General features: G+C 35.7%; 1 protein-coding gene across 4 annotated transcripts in view; it reads left to right on the top strand.

Annotated features, from left to right (window-relative positions):
- Positions 1-17,644, top strand: part of MAP4K3 (mitogen-activated protein kinase kinase kinase kinase 3) — a 166,483-nt gene that overhangs the window by 65,475 nt on the left and 83,364 nt on the right. For 3 of the 4 annotated variants that reach the window (XM_074286652.1, XM_074286649.1, XM_074286651.1), the window contains one exon: positions 15,276-15,366. In XM_074286652.1, the coding sequence (XP_074142753.1) occupies positions 15,276-15,366 (91 nt within the window). Of the gene's footprint in view, positions 1-10,283; positions 10,306-15,275; positions 15,367-17,644 lie in introns of those variants that run through there. The other variant, XM_074286650.1, reaches the window with a different exon arrangement.

Here is a 17,644-nt window from a genome sequence, read left to right as displayed (position 1 = left end):
TCTGGGAGACATTCTTAGCACTCTTGACATTGCCTAGACAGCAATTAAGTGTGTGGGCTTTTTCTTTCTTGCTTTTGTGTCTCCTGTCTAAAATTACTCACATTTAATCCTTTCTTATATGAATTCCAGTGTTTTTCTCATTTATGTGCTATTAGAATTTGAAGATTTTTCTGGAAACAAAAATAATTGAAGGTTAGTTTGAAGATGGTAGGGATATGATAATAGTTTTAGAACAAATATTTTAAATTGTTTATTGTAATTATATAAACCACATTTCTTATTCTTCAAAATTTAACAGTTGGATTTTGTTTATTTCATTGTACTTTGGCACTTTGAAATAATAATTGAGGTTTGTTTGAGAGAATCACAGCTCTGGGAACTCAGCCATGTATTACTGAATTACTATTAATTCTGTTCATTGTTTCTACAGTAATAATATGGATCTTAGAAATTATTTTGAATGATACCAATGCAAGCAAACTAGTTAAAAGATAAATGACATTTACTTAGCCATTTAATTAAAATAATTTTCTTACTACTATCTACGTGAGATCTCCTATATAGAGAAGGAGCCATAAAGAAGGGTAGATGTGTGACTGCAGTTTCCACAACTCTGAGATGAATAGCCCAACATGTTTTCATAAAATAATTCCAAATGATTCTGGGAAGTATAATTCTGGAGGAAGAGGAAGAAGAAGGAGAGTGGGACAATAGAGGGGAAAAAGGTGGAGGAAGGGGGAGAAGGAAGTGAGAGAAGAGGAAGAACAAAAACAGTAACAATAAACCTTGTAATAAATATGCATAGTCAAGCAAAACATTCCTATAGAGACCATGTCTACATATTTTTTGTCTATTGCCTCACTTTCAGGAGGTAACTTTGTTCATATTCTTAATTATTGATCCTCTAAAATCATATTAGGTTTTTCTGAAAACATCCCCTTTGGTCATTTCATGTAGCACAATATTCAAATACATTCCTCTACTATAATTTGTTCTGTTATTCCTCAATAGATGGGTACCCCCTTTAGTTTCTGATGCTTTGCTTCCCTAAAAGCGCTGCTTTAAATTATCTTTGTATATCTAGGATCTTTAGATTTCTTTGGGATTTAGGCCTAGTAATGGTTTTATTGAATCAAATGCTGTGGACACTTTTCTGAATATAGGGGCATAGTTTGAAATTTCTTTCCAGAGTGGCTGGATCAATTCATATTTCCATGAGTTTTGCATCAATAGGCCTGTTTTCCTGCAGTCTCTCCAGTGTTTGTCATGTGGAGATGGGATTGGAGTAGAGAGTACTTTTCCACTTTAATGGATGTCAAGTAGAACCTCAGAGTTCTGAAATTTGCATTTCTTTAATTATTAGTAATATGGAATATTAAAAATAACAATTTTTTAAGTCTTGAGACACTCCTGTTCATATTTTGACCATTTACCATTTGAAGAATAGTTCTTTTTATAAATTGCAATTCATTCTTTATATAAATGAAATTTTTATTTCCTCAATTAAGTAGTTTCCTATTAGTTGCATTGATTTTGATCAAAAAGTTATTTAATTTTTGTCATCAAATATCAATTTTTGACCTCTGTGATTTTCTGTATCTCTTGTTTCCTCATTAATCCTTCCCTATCCATAGATCTAAATGGTAATTACAGTGTTTGTTACCTTTATGTGAGAACAAGAGTTGGAATGGAATGAGCCAGGCACTAAACTCATTGTATAAATAGAGTGGGTCAGTATATACTAGTTACCAGGTGATAAGGGTGAAAAATCTAGTTTGAATGAAATTCACTTAATTGTTTAGTGGTGGCATTGAGAAGTGGCACTAGGCATAAAGAGCATCATAAGCATCTCCAGGATTAATGAGTGGTGGGGATAGGGTAGAGGGATAGAGATAAAAAAAGATGCAACTAGTATCAGAAAGGATAATTTGGGATATAGTGTCATAGCAGAGGACCTAAATCTTAGTGAGAATGATTATTTGGAATGGAGAATATGTATTGAATACCAGTTGTAAGTTAAGGTAGGTGTCTGAGATCTGCTGCTGCTACATGGTAGTTGTAAGAGACTTGAGAATTGTAAAGGTGAAATGTACAAGACCAGGGTCATTGACTACCTTTAGGGGTAGGGAAAAATAAAAATGGACTAGCATGTTTTTTTAATCTGGGTGACTTTCAGAGACAGTGAAGTTTGGAGGAGGGATAAGTTTGAATAAGAGTATTCTACTTGGGATACGTCATCAAATATTCTCATTTTTTAATGGCCATTAATGACTTAAAATTCTGTTTATTTTTACAACTCTAGTCATCAAAAAATCCCCATCTCTAAACTAGAAATATCTTTCCATATTGACTTGAACCTTGACTATTTTTCTATTTATTTATTTATAGCTTTTTATTTACAAAATATATGCATGGGTAATTTTACAGCACTTGACAATTGCAAAACCTTTTCCAATTTTTCCCCTCCTTCCCCCCCACCTCCACCCCCAGATGGCAGATAGACCAATACATGTTAAATATGTTAAAGTATAAATTGTGAAGTCCGGGCTAGCTCCCTGAAGGGCTTAGAATCAGCCAGAATCAGGATAAACAAAAGTCCTTGCCCCACGTTGGGCGCCAAAATGTAATGTTCTTCTGTTCTCTAAATTGCAAATCGTTTTCTTGGGGACAGATCTCTTGGGAGGCTTCTGGAGTCAGCCTTCCTTTCAGTTCAATAATCCCAAAATATAGCCAGGAGTTAAAGTCCAGATCCTATATTGTGTCCTTCAAAGTCTTGAATCTTTTCCTGTCAGAATGTCTCCAGCCAGCTTCAGTATCTAGCTCCCTTTGAATCCAAAGCCTCCAGCCAGCAGGAAGGTAGATGTGGGAATGAAATCTTGACTCTGAATCTCCTAGAGTGTGGGAATCAGACTTTGCTTCCAAGAGTTGTTTGTGGGATTGTGGGTTTCCCAGAATTGAATACTAGATGTGAATCTCCCGGAAGTCCATGAGCAGACTTTTGAATCTGCTGGACTTGCGAATCCATTGAATCCTCGCTCTGAATCTCTTTAAACTTTCCTGGGGTTCCCCTGGCAAGTCTTCTACTTGATCCAATCCAGACTGACTTTTCCACTCAATGTTGGCTCCTTATATCCTCCCAGAGAATGGGCTTGTGGATACTCCATGGGCTTGTGGGAATTCTTTACAGAACCAATGAGCGAGCTCCTTTAAAGATGTGAACTCTGAACTAGAGAATTGTTAAGTACTGACTTAGCACCTTGTAAGGATCCTAACACAATGTATGTATACATGTCCAAACATTTGTTTTGCTGTACAAAAAGAATTGGACTTTGAAATAGTGTACAATTAGCCTGTGAAGGAAAACAAAAATGCAGGTGGACAAAATTAGAGGGATTGGGAATTCTATGTAGTGGTTCATAGTCATCTCCCAGAGTTCTTTCACTGGGTGTAGCTGGTTCAGTTCATTACTGCTCTATTGGAACTGATTTGGTTCATCTCATTGTTGAAAATGGTCACATCCATCAGAATTGATCATCATATAGTATTGTTGAAGTATACAACGATCTCCTGGTCCTGTTCATTTCACTCAGCATCAGTTCATGTAAGTCTCTCCAGGCCTTCCTGAAATCATCCTTTTGGCCATTTCTTACAGAACAATAATATTCCATAATATTCATATACCACAATTTATTCAGCCATTCTCCAATTGATGGGCATCCACTCAGTTTCCAGTTTCTGGCCACTACAAAAAGAGCTGCCACAAACATTATTGCACATATAGGTCCCTTTCCTGTTTTTAAGATCTCTTTGGGATATAAGCCTAGTAGTAGCACTGCTGGATCAAAGGATATGCACAATTTGATACCTTTTTGAGCATAGTTCCAAACTGCTCTCCAGAATGGCTGGATGTATTCACAATTCCACCAATAATGTATCAGTGTCCCAGTTTTCCCACATCCCATCAGACATTCTGCATTATCTTTCTCTGATTAATAATGACTTGGAGCATCTTTTCATATGGCTACTTTTAAACTCTTAATCACTCAGCATTTTGACATCCATTTAGGTGTACTGTTGTCTTACCTACTTCTCCATATCTTTTCCCAAAACAAACTTAGTACAATCTAAATATATCATATCTAGGTAGGAGTATGATATACCTACAGCCTTCACTCTATCTTACTAGTTTAATGTAACCTTTTCAAAAAGAAAACAAAATTAGTCTGACATGACTTGTTACTTATGAATTTCGCATGGCTTTTTTGTACTCATCACTTTATTTCCCTATATATTCATTGTTTTTTGATAGTGTGTTCAAGTATGTGCACAGAAGAAAAAAACAATTTTGAATATATAAAATTCAAAATCTTTTAAATGAATATAATCAATATAGTTAGAATAAAAAGGGAAAAAATATCAGCTGAGAAAAAATATTCACATTAACTATCTTTGATAAAGTCTGATCCAAAATGTTTAGAGAATTAACACTTAATATAAGTACTACAGACATTCCCCAATAGATTAGTCAAAAAATAAACTATTCTCCAAATTAGAAACTGTTAACTATCTTCTGAATATTGCTCCGAAAACAACAAAAAGAAAAGGAAAGAAAAGAAAAATTTCATACATTAAAATATTCATAGTATATTTTTGTTTTTGTTTTGTTTTGTTTTAAACGTTTTTGGTATCAAAGAACTATAGAAACAAAGCAAATGTTTCCTGAATAGAGAATGGAGAATGACTAGACAAAACAAATTATGCTATGATTATAATATTCCCTCAGATTATGAATAGTAGGAACTCGGAGAACTACAGGAGACTGTATATGAACTGAATAAGCAGAATCAGGAAAATAATATATAAATATCTGATATGTAATTATAATGAAGATAGCCTAGTCCTAGAGAAGAGTTGAATTATTTATTAATTATACTCTCTTTTTTGCAGAGGTTATAGGAACATGTACAATCAAATCCCCACCCCTTTTTGATTTTTAGTGCTGATTTCTGGTAGGGAAAGAAAGACAACAAATATATTTAGAAATGAAGACTTGGGCAGCTAGGTGGTGAAGTGGATAGAGCATCAGCCTTGAATTCAGGAGGACCCCAGTTCAAATGTGGTCTGATACACTTAACACTTCCTACCTGTGTGACCCTGGGCAAGTCACTTAATCCCAGCCTGGGGGGGGGGGGGGGAAGAAAGAAATGAAGACTTGGAAAGCTGAAAGTTATCACTAAAAATAGGGGTTTTTTTTCCTCCTTTTAAATAGCATTTTATTTTTCAAATTACATGTTAAAACATTTTTTTCTCATTTTTATTTTTAAATTTAATTTATTTGAAAAAACAATAAGAAAAGGAATATACAACAAAAGAGAACATTGCTGTGTGCCCAGAAGAATATCAGGGAGGATTCTATATATTTATAAAACAACAAATTGCCAGATTAAGAAAGTGTGTGTGTGTGTGTGTGTGTGTGTGTGTGTGTGTGTGTGTGTGTGTGTGTGTGTGTGATATATATATATATATATATATATATATATATATATATATATATATATATATATATATATATGCAGAAGAACTTATATTCATGAATGCCCCTATTTTCTTTACTTCCTTGTAAATTGTTCTTTGGTTCTCTGCTGCACATCTTACTTTATTCTTTTTTCCCCTTTTTTCATCCATGCCACCACCCCTAAGCAAGCTACAGTTAAGAAAACATATATTTTTGTATACATATGTAGATATATAACACATACACACACATGCCTTTCTTATCTCTGCTGACTCTAATTAAATTTTACTCCATAACTTGCCTTGTTGTTTAACCTCCTCCCACCTAAGGATCCCTTTCTTGTCTTTTTCCCTCAGTTTTTGCTTCCCCTTCCATCCATCCCTCCTCCCTTATTTCTTTATAGATTTTGGAGGGTACTATATCTTTCTTGGTATATATGTAATTGCCTATTGAACCCAATCTCGATATAAGTAGGTTTTCACAACTGTGAGCTCTCCTTCTATTAGTTGATGTGAATGTTAAACATAGTGTGAATTTCCCATTTTAAAAAAATAAACAGTTTGTTCATAGTAAAGTTAGTCCATGTTGAGTTCCTTAAAATTGATCTTTGATATTGGCTCTTATGTTAAACAAATTTTTTATTAAGGTTTGCTTGAAAGTCCTAAAAATCTGCAAGTTTGTTTTTGTTGAAAGTCCATTTTTTCCCTCATACATTCAGAATTAGAGATAATTTAGCTAAATAAGATATTTTTGGTTAGTTATTTTGATTGTTGGTAGATATGATTCCAAAACAGACTTTCATTGTAGTTATTGATAAATCTTGTACAATTCTAATTGTAGTTCCAGCACGTTTGAATTGTTTCTTGTTTCTTGCAAAATTTTCTCTTTGATCCTGGGGATTTTGAAATTTAGCAAGAATTTTTCTGTGTGTTTTTCATGAGGGATTTCTTTGAGGTGGTGATTGGTAGATTTTTTCTGTTTACTTTCTCCTCTTGTTCTATCACTCCAGAACAATTTTTTTAGTCCTATTTTTGGTCACAACTTCATAGCATTTCAATTATTATTATTTTTACTCTTCTTGATCTGTTCTCCTGTTTTTCTTTTAAAATGTTTCACATTGATGAGGTCTAGAATGAAATTAAGGTTAATTGAGGTCTAGTGGCAGGTTCGGGGTACAGGGAGTCAAATAGAGCTTTCCTGCAACCCCTTTGGATTCAGCACAAGGATACAGAGTTAAATGAGGTCTAGTAGAGGAACAAGAGTTCTTTGTAAAGGAATTTACAGACTTGAAAACCTAGATTAATAAAAGAGGTTTATTAAAGGTAGAAAGACGCCAGGGCTGGCACTGGGCAGACAGGAACCCTTAACATGGCTGGCATAAGGATGTCATGTTTGGGGCTCCTGCAAAGAGTGGACTCCAGTTTTGCCCCTTTTTATAATGGGGGGCTTTTGGTAATCTTGAAAGGGGCCCATAGGTGGAGTCTCATATTGGCTCCTGACTGGTTTCAGCCAGGGTTAGAATTTGAATAGAATTCAATGGGTTTTTAGATAAGGAACTGTTTGTGCTGGGGGTGGGAGTTGGGGAAACCTGATCAGATCATTAGAATGGGGGCTGGGAGAGCCCTGGATATCTCCCATTGAAATTCTTAGGGGCTGGAAATTAGAACCCATATCAACATTATCTTCCATTTTCTCATTTTTTATAATCTGTTATGTTATTTCTTGGTCTCACTTCCCCCTTGCCCAATTCTAATTTTCGAAGAATTACTTTCATCTTTGAGACTCTTCTAGTTGGTTAACTTTTTTTCATGATCTTGTTTTTCTTGGATGGTTTTTATTTTTATTTTTTGTTATTGTTGTTTGTTTTTCCTTAGTGTCTCTCATTTGATTTTTTTTTTTTAATTTTTTTTTAGTTCTATAGATTCTTTTGAGGTGGTTAGCCATTTCAGTCTTATTCCTTGGGGTAGAAGCTTTTTTTTTTTTTTTTTAACCAAAGTGTTTTCTAAAGATGAGTTCCTGCCATTCCTGTTCCCATAATATGTTTCAGTGGTGGGGTCCTTTCTTCTTTGCCAGTTCTTAGTGTGTAAGTGTTAGTGTAAGCACCTCTAATCATAGGGGGTGGGAATGACGCCCCAAGCTTCCTTCAGCTCTCCACTCTTATCGGGAACCCCAAACCAAGAGCTCCACCCTCCTGCAGATGCCCACAGCCAACAGTGTCCTTGCTCTTTTGCGTGCTCACTCCCTGGGTGCTGCTTCTTTTTTGCATAGGGCCACATTTGAGTAGCACAGTTAGGCCTGGCATTTCCAATCAGCTGAGGTTCACTTCTCAGCTGAGACTCAAACTCTAACTCTGCAAACTTTCTGCCCACTCCCAGCTAGCCTTAGGGGTCCACTTCTTGTTTCTGCCCTCTGAGGTATTTGTAATTCAGATAAGTTAATCCAGGGTCTTTCTTCAGATCTTCTGAGGGAAGACCTTTGTTCTGTTTCAGTTTTTGATTTTTCACCAGTTTGTTCACTCTGAAGTGCAAATTTGTTCTATTTGTGGGAGAAATTAGGAGAGCTCAAAATTTAACCTACTCTGTTATCTTCCCAGAATCCTCTCTGACCCCTTCCATAAAACAATTTTGACATTAATTTTTAAAATAAAATTTTGAGTTTCAAATTTTCTCTTCTTTTCTTCCCTACCTCCTCCCTAAAGGATTAAACAATTAATGAGTTATATATGTGTAATCATGTAAAAAAACATAACAATTTTTTTTAGAGGACTAAAATCTATTCTAGATTTTTGCCAGAAACCCACATCAAGCATCCTGGCTTTTGAATATTCTATTCTCTTCAATTAAAAAAAGGGGGGGCAGCTAGGTGGCGCAGTGGATAGAGCACCAGCCTTGAATTCAGGAGGACCCCAGTTCAAATCTGGTCTCAGACACTTAACACTTCCTAGCTGTGTGACCCTGGGCAAGTCACTTAACCCCAGCCTCAGGAAAAAAAATTTAAAAAAAAAGAATTTAATCACTCTTCTATAGTTCTATAGAAATTTTCCTTCTCTCCAAGATTTTTCGAAAACATGAAAATAATATAGTGGGCTCATCTAGTATTTCATCTGGGCCCTGACCAACTGTTTCCTTACTTATCTTGATATAGTTTTCTTTTTAGACATTTCTGTCCTAACCCTTTCCATTACAGAAGTCATTTTCTCTGGCATAAAAGAGAAGTAAATTAAGAATTGATCATCTCTGCTTTTATAGTTGATCATTATTTTTTAGTTGATCACTGTTGCTGTTATTATAGTGTTCTCCTGGTTCTGCTCACTTCACTTTCCATCAGTTCATATAAGTCTTCCTAGGCTTTTTCTGCTCATCTTTTCTTATAATATGGTAGTATTGCATCACAATAATATAGTACAACTTCTTCTTTAGGCATCTCTTCAATTTCCAATTCTATGCTACCATTAAAAAACAGGAACTATTGTTGTGCCACAGTTTCATTTTATTGTCCTGCCTCAGTTTCCCTTAATTGTTCTGCCTTAATCCCCTTGGTTACAACCCCCTTTCCTAACCATTAGGACTAGATAATTAGGGCTGTAGAGATCTGACCACTCTGGCATTCCAAAATTTAAAACTCCAGATATCCTATCTCAGATACTTAATTGTTTTCCTCCATCTCTGAGTTCCCTACTTTGTCTCTAATTCCAGTTTATCTAGATTGATGGTCCCTTCTTGGAAATGCCTGCTCTCAGTGTTCTTTCTCCACCCCCTGCCTTTGTCTACCCTGATCACTTAGAGCCACATATATAAAAATCATTGGAATATCACATTCAATTCTGGATTCTTTGAGACTAGAGTCTAATTCAGCCCTGGAGGCAGAATGGTTTCTGCTCTGCCTCCAGACTGTCTCTCCCTCTCAGAAATCCAAATAAAATATTAAAAACGCTCTAATCTCTGTCTTGCCTTAGTTTCTCAGGTGTTATAAGTATTTTTGTACATTTAAGTATTTACCTTTTTTATCTTTTTATTTTTTTGGGATACAGATCTAGAAGTAATTCTGGGTCAAAGGTATACACAATTTTATAGAAGATGTCATTCCAAATCATTCTCCAGAATGGTTAGACTGCTTCATAACTTTATTACTGTTTGTTTTTCCAATCCCCCTCCAGCTTTTGTTGGTTTCTTTTTTTGTCATTTGACTAATCCTGTCAAGGATTCTTACAAGATGCTAAGTCACTGGAATGGATATAATTAAATAATTTAGCATAGTACTTAACAATTCTCTAGTTCAGAGTTCACACCTTTAAGAGAGCATACTTTTAAGGAGCCTCCCACAAGCCCAGGGAGTACCCTCAAGCCCACTCTCAGAGGCAGAGTATGATTCTCACACTCTAGGACTCAAGATTCAGAGTCAAGAAAGAATTCATTCCCACTTCTACCTTCATGCTAGCTGGAGGCTTTGGATTCAGAGGGAGCTAGAGACTGAAGCTGGCTGGAGACATTCTGACAAGAGCTCATCAGGGAACCAAGGAGAGAGATAGACCTCTACTAAAGCCAACCAGGCCCCAGGAAAAGATTCAAGATTTTGAAGGACACAATAAATGATCTGGACTTTAACTCCTGGCTGCATTTTGGGATTGAACAGAACTAAAGCTAAGGCTGCCTCCAGAAGATCCCCAAGAAATCCTGCTCCCAGAGAAGGATTACAACTTAGAGAAAAAGAACATTACATTTTGGCGCCCGAACATGGGATAGACAAGATCCTGATTCCAGTGGAAAAGTCTCTCTGACCCAGAAATAAGGGTGAGTAACAAGGAAACTTTGTTAAAGAGCTAAAGTAGAATTTCAGCAAAATGGGGCAAATTTTTAGAAAACAGCCTTCTGTTTCTGTTCAAGGAAAATGTTTAGAGAGCATTGTCAAAGTTATGAAAAGCCAAGGGTTGATTATAATTTTGGAGGATCACTGAACTTTTAAAAATTGTAGAATACACATCTCCTTGGTTCTCTAAGGAAAAAGAATTGGATCCAGATGAGTGGAAATTAGTAGGAGAGAAACTAGGTGAACACTTAAATTTCAAACCAAACTTAATTTCCAAAGATACACTTCATACATACGATTTAATTCAAGTGGCTTTAAGAAATTATGTGTTAGACTAAAGAAAAAGAAAAAAGAACAGGAGGGGGAGGATCCAACTAAACTAGGTGAACAGGATGAATCAGATAACAATGGAGTTAAGTACAATTCTGAGCAACAGGAGCATTTCCCAATTAACCCTTCATGGATGGAGGAAAAGGCAGTGACACAAATAGAATTGTCTGTGAAGCAGCCTCTGACAAAATTAGAAAAAGTATTGGTTAAGGATAAGAGAAGGACGGGACATAAGTGATTTTATTGATGCATTGTGATTGAAGAGCTTGACTCTTCAGATCAAAAATGGATTTTGATTTGGATTAAAATTAAGTTTTTAAAAAAAGGTTGCACTCTTTATGGGGCTACATCATCTTATGTTAAAATGGTACTAGATAATTTGGCTTATGAAATCCTAGCCCCAATGATTGGAAATCCATAGCAAGGACATGTTTAGAACCTGAACAGAACTTATTGGGGTTTTTGGAGTATCATGAATTATGTGGGATTCAAGTCAGATGCAATAGGGAAACAGGAGTTAACACGCAATTAATTCACTTTTGACCAACTGGCAGGTGAAGGTCAGTATGGAGAGAAATCAGAACAGATTGATTATCCCGTAACAGTGTATGAGCTAATTTCTAAGGCTGCAATAAAAGCTTGGGGTTTCCTCCCCGGGCAGGAAGATTGAGGGGAAGCTTTCACAAAAATAGAGCAAGGTCCCAATGAACCTTTTGTGGATTTTGTGGGACTCTGCAAACTGCTGTCATAAGAACTATTGGAGTGAATGCAGCTACAGAAATAATGACCAGACATTTGGCTATGGAAAATGCCAATGAGTTTTGCAAGAGAATTATATGGGGACTACACAAAGATGTTCCTTTAGAGGAGAGCATAAGACACTGTGCTACAGTGGTAACAAATATTTATTACACTCAGACTATGATCAACATGGAAAGACAAGGTTCTTCTAGAAGCAAGAAGCAAGAAGAAGAAGCAAGGGACTTCTAGAGAAAATCATCAATGTTTTCAGTATGGAAAAGTTGGACATCTAAGAGCTCAATGTAGATGTGGAGATAGAGTGAGAAGACAGGGTGAAAGAAGACCTAAAACCCTATGTGCAAAATGTCACAAGGGCTTCCACTGGGCCTCAGAATGTAGATTGACCCAGAGAAATGAGAGGCAGAGCCCAGCTCCAAGATACCAACCAAAAGATAGGTGGGGTATGATGGCAGCTGAGGTTATACCCAGGGAACCTTTAGAAGGTCAGGATTCTGATCTTATCAACCAACAGAAAAGCAATCAGATAGCAGAAATGGATTACATTTGGGGAGAATACAAGTCTTTTAAACCGACAGGGCAGTGTCCAGTGCAAACAGCTCCAATGTAATTACCAGATGATGAGAAGAGATTTAAAAAGTAGTAAATAGAAGGAAATTAGTTAACTGCCTGGGAGAAAGGGTTTGCTTGTATTTTTACAGACAGAGAAGGAAACAGATGGGTGGCAACAAGTACCTGGAAAGAGACAGAAAAGGAGAAAAATCTGGAAACAAAGGAGAAAACCTAAGAACAAAATCTGCAATAATCATTGGATTCCCTAACACAAGATAAGACTGTTAAAGGACTTGAAAACCAGCAGGGATCATTGGATTCCTTGAGATGAAAAATTGTTGATGAGACTATTGCAGGACTTCAAAACTTGCAGGAATTATTGGGTTCCTGGCAAATGAACTAATACACAATAGATTCCTTTTGGACTATTTCTAGGACTTGTGGACATGTATGAATTCCTCATGTTGATTCTTATTATTTGTTACATCACTTCTAGCCTGTGTTATGTTACTATGTGTTTATGTAATATGTAATTATGTGTAATACCTCCCATATTGATGAATTTATGTATATTTGTTTCAAGGTCATGACCACCTTATGTTCTAAATCAAAAGAAAGGGGAAGATGTTAGGATTCTTACAAGGTGCTAAGTCACTGGAATGGATAAAATTATCTAATTTAGCATGGTACTTAACAATTCTCTAGTTCAGAATTCACACCTTTCACACCTTTAAGAGAGCATATTTTAAAGGAGTTCCTACAAGCCCACTCTCGGAGGCGGAATCTGATTCTCACACTCTAGGAGATTCAGAGTCAAGAATTCCCACATTTACATTCGTGCTGGCTGGAGGCTTTGGATTCAGAGGGAGCTAGAGATTGAAGCTATCTGGAGACATTCTGACAAGAGCTCATCAGGGAACCAAAGAGAGAGATAGGCCTCTACTAAAGCCAACCAAGTCCCGGGAAAAGATTCAGGATTTTGAAGGACACAATAAATGATCTGGACTTTAACTCCTAGCTGCATTTTGGGATTATTGAACTGAACTAAAGCTAAGGCTGCTTCCAGAAGATCCCCAAGGAACCTGCCCTCAAGAGAAGGATTCATGATTTAGAGACAACAGAACTTTATAAAATCTCATGATAGGTGTGAAGTGGTATCTTAGAGTTGTTTTAATTAGCATTCTTTTAATTATTAGTAATTAGAGCTTTTTCAGAATTGACTATTGATAGCTTTGATTTCTTTCTTCTGCCTGTTCAAGTCCTTTGACCGTATATATAAAATCAGAAGAGCTGAACTCTTACAAGATAACTTCTTTTCAAATATAAAATTATATAAGACTCATTAAAAAATATGAGAACAAAGATAATTTAATTAATAATCATGTGATTACTAATATCAAGTAAGACATTCTAATATTTAACTTAGACATTATTTGCCCTACTGTTAAGGATTTATATTTGGGCTTAATATTTAAAAAACAAAACTACTTGCTAACAATTAGAGCTGTGTAAAAGTGGAATAGGATGCTTCAGCAAGAGTAGATTCCTTCTCACTTGAAGTCTTCAAGTAAGAGCTAGGTAGCTTCTTTTTGTGTATCTTGAATAGAAGAGTCTGAGTCAGATGTGATTTGAAGTAGAGGTCCTATGAGATCCCTTCCAAATCTGAGTGTCTTATGTTTTGTGGTTTAAAGGGATAGCAGTAAAAGATATGAAGGATGTTGTAATGTGACTTTTTCCAAGTACTGACACTTCTAGCTGTGCCGAAGGGTGCAGGCATCTGGAAATCTTTAGAAATGGGCATAGAAACCATAAGGGATATTGACTCAATTAACATTTTGTTCTCTTGAGCAATGAGGGATATATTATCTCCAACTAGTTAACCTTCAAAGAACTTATTTAGAATCCCTATATTAGGCAGAGAGTAAGTGTAGCTTTCTGGAGGTCCTTGGGTCCAGTCTTGATCTTAGTGCAGGGAGTGCAGGAGGCAGGAGAGCCATCAGGTGGCTGGTCAAAGATAGAATGTCTCATTTCCAGTCCTCCTTAGTTCCTTATGTACCTTATTGTAATTACATTATTACAGCATATATGTGTGAACTTAGAGAACCATTACATCACCATGCTAAGAGAACCATCATCTCATCAATTCCACTGAGTTAACATCTTATTTCAAGTATACTTCTTCAAAGTTCTGGCTCTCTCAAGCAAGAACTTGAGATATTATGCTCATTTCATTCTATTCCTTATAACAGGTATTTATGGCACCTCAAAGGGAGACTTTCCCCATTGTACATATTCCTTATCCCCTTTTCCCCCAGTCCTGCCTTCCATATTAGGTAGCCCTGCCTACCATGTTAGGTAGACTCAGATACTGGTTTGTAGAATATAATTGCATTACTCCAATTTGTAGTACTATACATAGCAAGAAGTAGCCAAAGCTAAATAGACCTTTCATCCTGAATACAGACCTAGTAATTAATGGTTTGAGTATTTCTTTGAGAAGTTGAAACTTAGGGTCTCTTTTTTTCCCCTACTATTAATTTCAACTATTTAATTTCTACTATTAATAATACTAATGATTTCTATACATATTTAATCAAGCTACTTAAAAGAGCTTTTAAAATCAATAAAACTACTCCATTTAGGGTGGATTCCATGTTTTCCTATCCTTTAAAGTACTGTATAACTGTACACAATTACATTCTCCTCAGTTTTCTTTCTCTCATTACAAGTGTTCATTCAGGAGCTACAGCATGTGATGCTGCTATATGATTGCCTGATTTTATTGTAGAGAATACAAGGCATAATTAGGCATGAGGGAGTAGGGAGAAGAGACTGAGTATTGACAAAATGAGACTCGAGATACTGGACTGTTTTGCATCCCAGCCCAATTGAAACAAAGACAAGGCACTGAAATACAAGCCAACTCTGTATGCTCAAGCTATCTGACAACCCTTCTCCACAAGTTTAGTCTTCTTAATTTCGTATAGACCCTGAAGAGGTATAACTTATGCTACTTCGCTAGCAAAAAATTGTTATATCTCATCTTTTAAGAGACCATTATTTATTGTCATAAAATTGTCCATGCCCAGTGTTATCTGTAAGGTGGAATGATTATCATAATTCAGATTCAGAGCTTCCTTTGGCACATACTAGTTTCCTTATGTAACTTATGTAGTCATGATTGTACCATGACTGATAATTATCATGACTAACCTGTCATTGTAAAAAAATAAAAGGAACATGTTATAGAAGTTGATAGAAATTTAAAACTTATTTTGATGAAGTACTGAATATTCATCTTTTTCTTTTTCAGGAGAAGACTTTGCAGTCGTGCAGCAAGAAATTATTATGATGAAAGACTGTAAACACCCGAACATTGTTGCTTATTTTGGCAGCTATCTCAGGTATAACATTTGTTTTCAAATATTTTTTAAAATGTTATATTAGGTGAAAAGTAGAAAAAAATGTATCACTGTAGGATTGTTATAATAAACTATGTAATCATTATTTTTGAGCATAATTGCTTTTTTTCTTCTCCCACACAGAAAGCCATTCTTTTTTTTAAATAGTCTATTGTGTTTTTATTTATTTTATTAAATATTTCCCAATTACATTTTTTGGTTTTGCTAAAAAGTATTTTTTTCCCCAAATACATGTAAAAATAGTTTTCAACATTTGATTTTATAAGACTTTGTATTCAAAATTTTTCTCCCTCCCTCCCTTACTAAGACAACAAGCAATCTGATAACAGGTTAAATATGTGCAATCTTTTTAAACACATTTCCATTTTTTACATGTTGTACAAGAAAAGTCAGACCAAAAAGGAAAAAAAAAAAATGAGAAGGAAAAAGTAATCAAACAGAAAAAGTGAAAATGCTATACTTCAATTCATATTTCGTCTCCCATCGTTCTCTCTCTGGATGGCAGATGCCATTTACCATACCAAGTATATTGGAATTGTCTTGAATCACCACATTGCTGAGAAGAGCCAAGTGCATCACAGTTGATCATCACATAATCTTGCTGATACAATGTATAATGTTCTCCTGGTTCTGCTCACTTCACTCAGCAATTAGCTCATGTAAGTCTTTTGAGGCTTTCCTGAAATGAGCCTGGTCATCATTTCTTATAGAACAATGATATCCCATTACATTCATATGTTATATATAATTTATTCAGCCATCCCCAACTAATGGGCATTCACTTAATTTCTAGTTCCTTAGGACTATAAGAAGAACTACTACAACATTTTTGTACATGTGGATTTTTTTCCCTCTTTTATGATCTCTTTGGGAGATAAACCCAGTAATGGTATTGCTGGATTAAAGGATATTTATAATTTTATAGCCTTTTGGACATAGTTCAAATTGCTCTCCATTATGGTGGGATAATATCACAACTCTTTATTAGAGTCTCAATTTTCCCACATCCCCTCCCAACAATATAGCAATATCTTTTCCTGTCAATTTAGCCTATCTGAGAGGTGTGAAGTGATACCTCAGAGTTATCTTAGCTTGCATTACACAAGGCCATTCTTTAAAAGGGGGGGGGGGTTGGGAGCAATCAGTCAGTAGACAAAACTAATTAGCATATAATCAAATTCAACAGTATATGCAGGATTCTGTTTCTATAGCTCTTCAAAGAAAGGAAGGTGTCTCTCTCTCTCTTTTTTTTTTTTTTTTTTTTTCTGGACCAAACTTAGTAATTATAACATTTCAGCTTCCCGTTTGATAAGAGGGTTTAAAAAAAAAAATTATATTCTTAAATTGTTCATATTTTCCTCAGCTTCCACGTATTCATGTTTGTTGTTTTTTTTCCCTTACAGTGAAATAATACTTTGTTATATTCCTTACCACATTGTTGAATTGTATTCCATTAGATGGACATCTGTTTTTTTTTTTTTTTTTTTTTCTTTCCATTCTTTTCTGAATTTTGTTTTCTATTTCATATCCTACATCCTAACGTGTTTGTTTATTTTCTCCCAAGTTAAAATTATGGGTTAAAATTCATCATACCTTTCTCTCCTGTATGTTAGTCTTGGAGAAATAATTTCTGTAGATCATAATGTCTGATAAAAGCAGTGCTACAGGATGGCCACATGAGGCGCAGCCATAAACCCTTTGTACCTCTTGGACATGCTCCTAAGTTGTCCTCATATTTAAATGTTGGACAGATGGAAGTTTTTGTTACCTAAGATTACAGGTGAATCATTGTAATGAAATGGTTATACATGTTACCAAACTGTTTATACCGTGGTCCTCAAACTTTTTAAATAGGAGGCCAGTTCACTGTCCCTCAGACTGTTAGAGTGCCGGACTATAGTAAAAATAAAAACTCAAACTCCATCTCTGCCCCTCAGCCCATTTGCCATAACCTGATGGGCCACATCTGGCCTGTGGGCCATAGTTTGAGAACCCCTGGTTTATACCCTTGACCCAATGATATCACTCTTAGCATACCAAGGAATTAATGTATCTGTAGAAACAAAGCATCAGGAATCAATCTCAAGGAAAACGTTTGAAATAGAGAAAAGTTAGACATTGGACAGCCTAGGTCAACCCAGAAACAGTTATTGATAATAGTGCTCAGAAAATCTGAAAGTAGTCTGGGGGGAAAGTAGGCTTAGTGCAAATCTTACACCATATGCCTTGATAAGGTCCACGTGGATAAATGGTCTAAATA

Source organism: Sminthopsis crassicaudata, chromosome 2, assembly GCF_048593235.1.
Source record: "Sminthopsis crassicaudata isolate SCR6 chromosome 2, ASM4859323v1, whole genome shotgun sequence".
In the NCBI taxonomy this organism is placed as follows: Eukaryota; Metazoa; Chordata; class Mammalia; order Dasyuromorphia; family Dasyuridae; genus Sminthopsis; species Sminthopsis crassicaudata.
The sequence above is the reverse complement of the archived record's forward strand: the minus strand, read 5'-3'. Positions and strand labels throughout refer to the sequence as shown.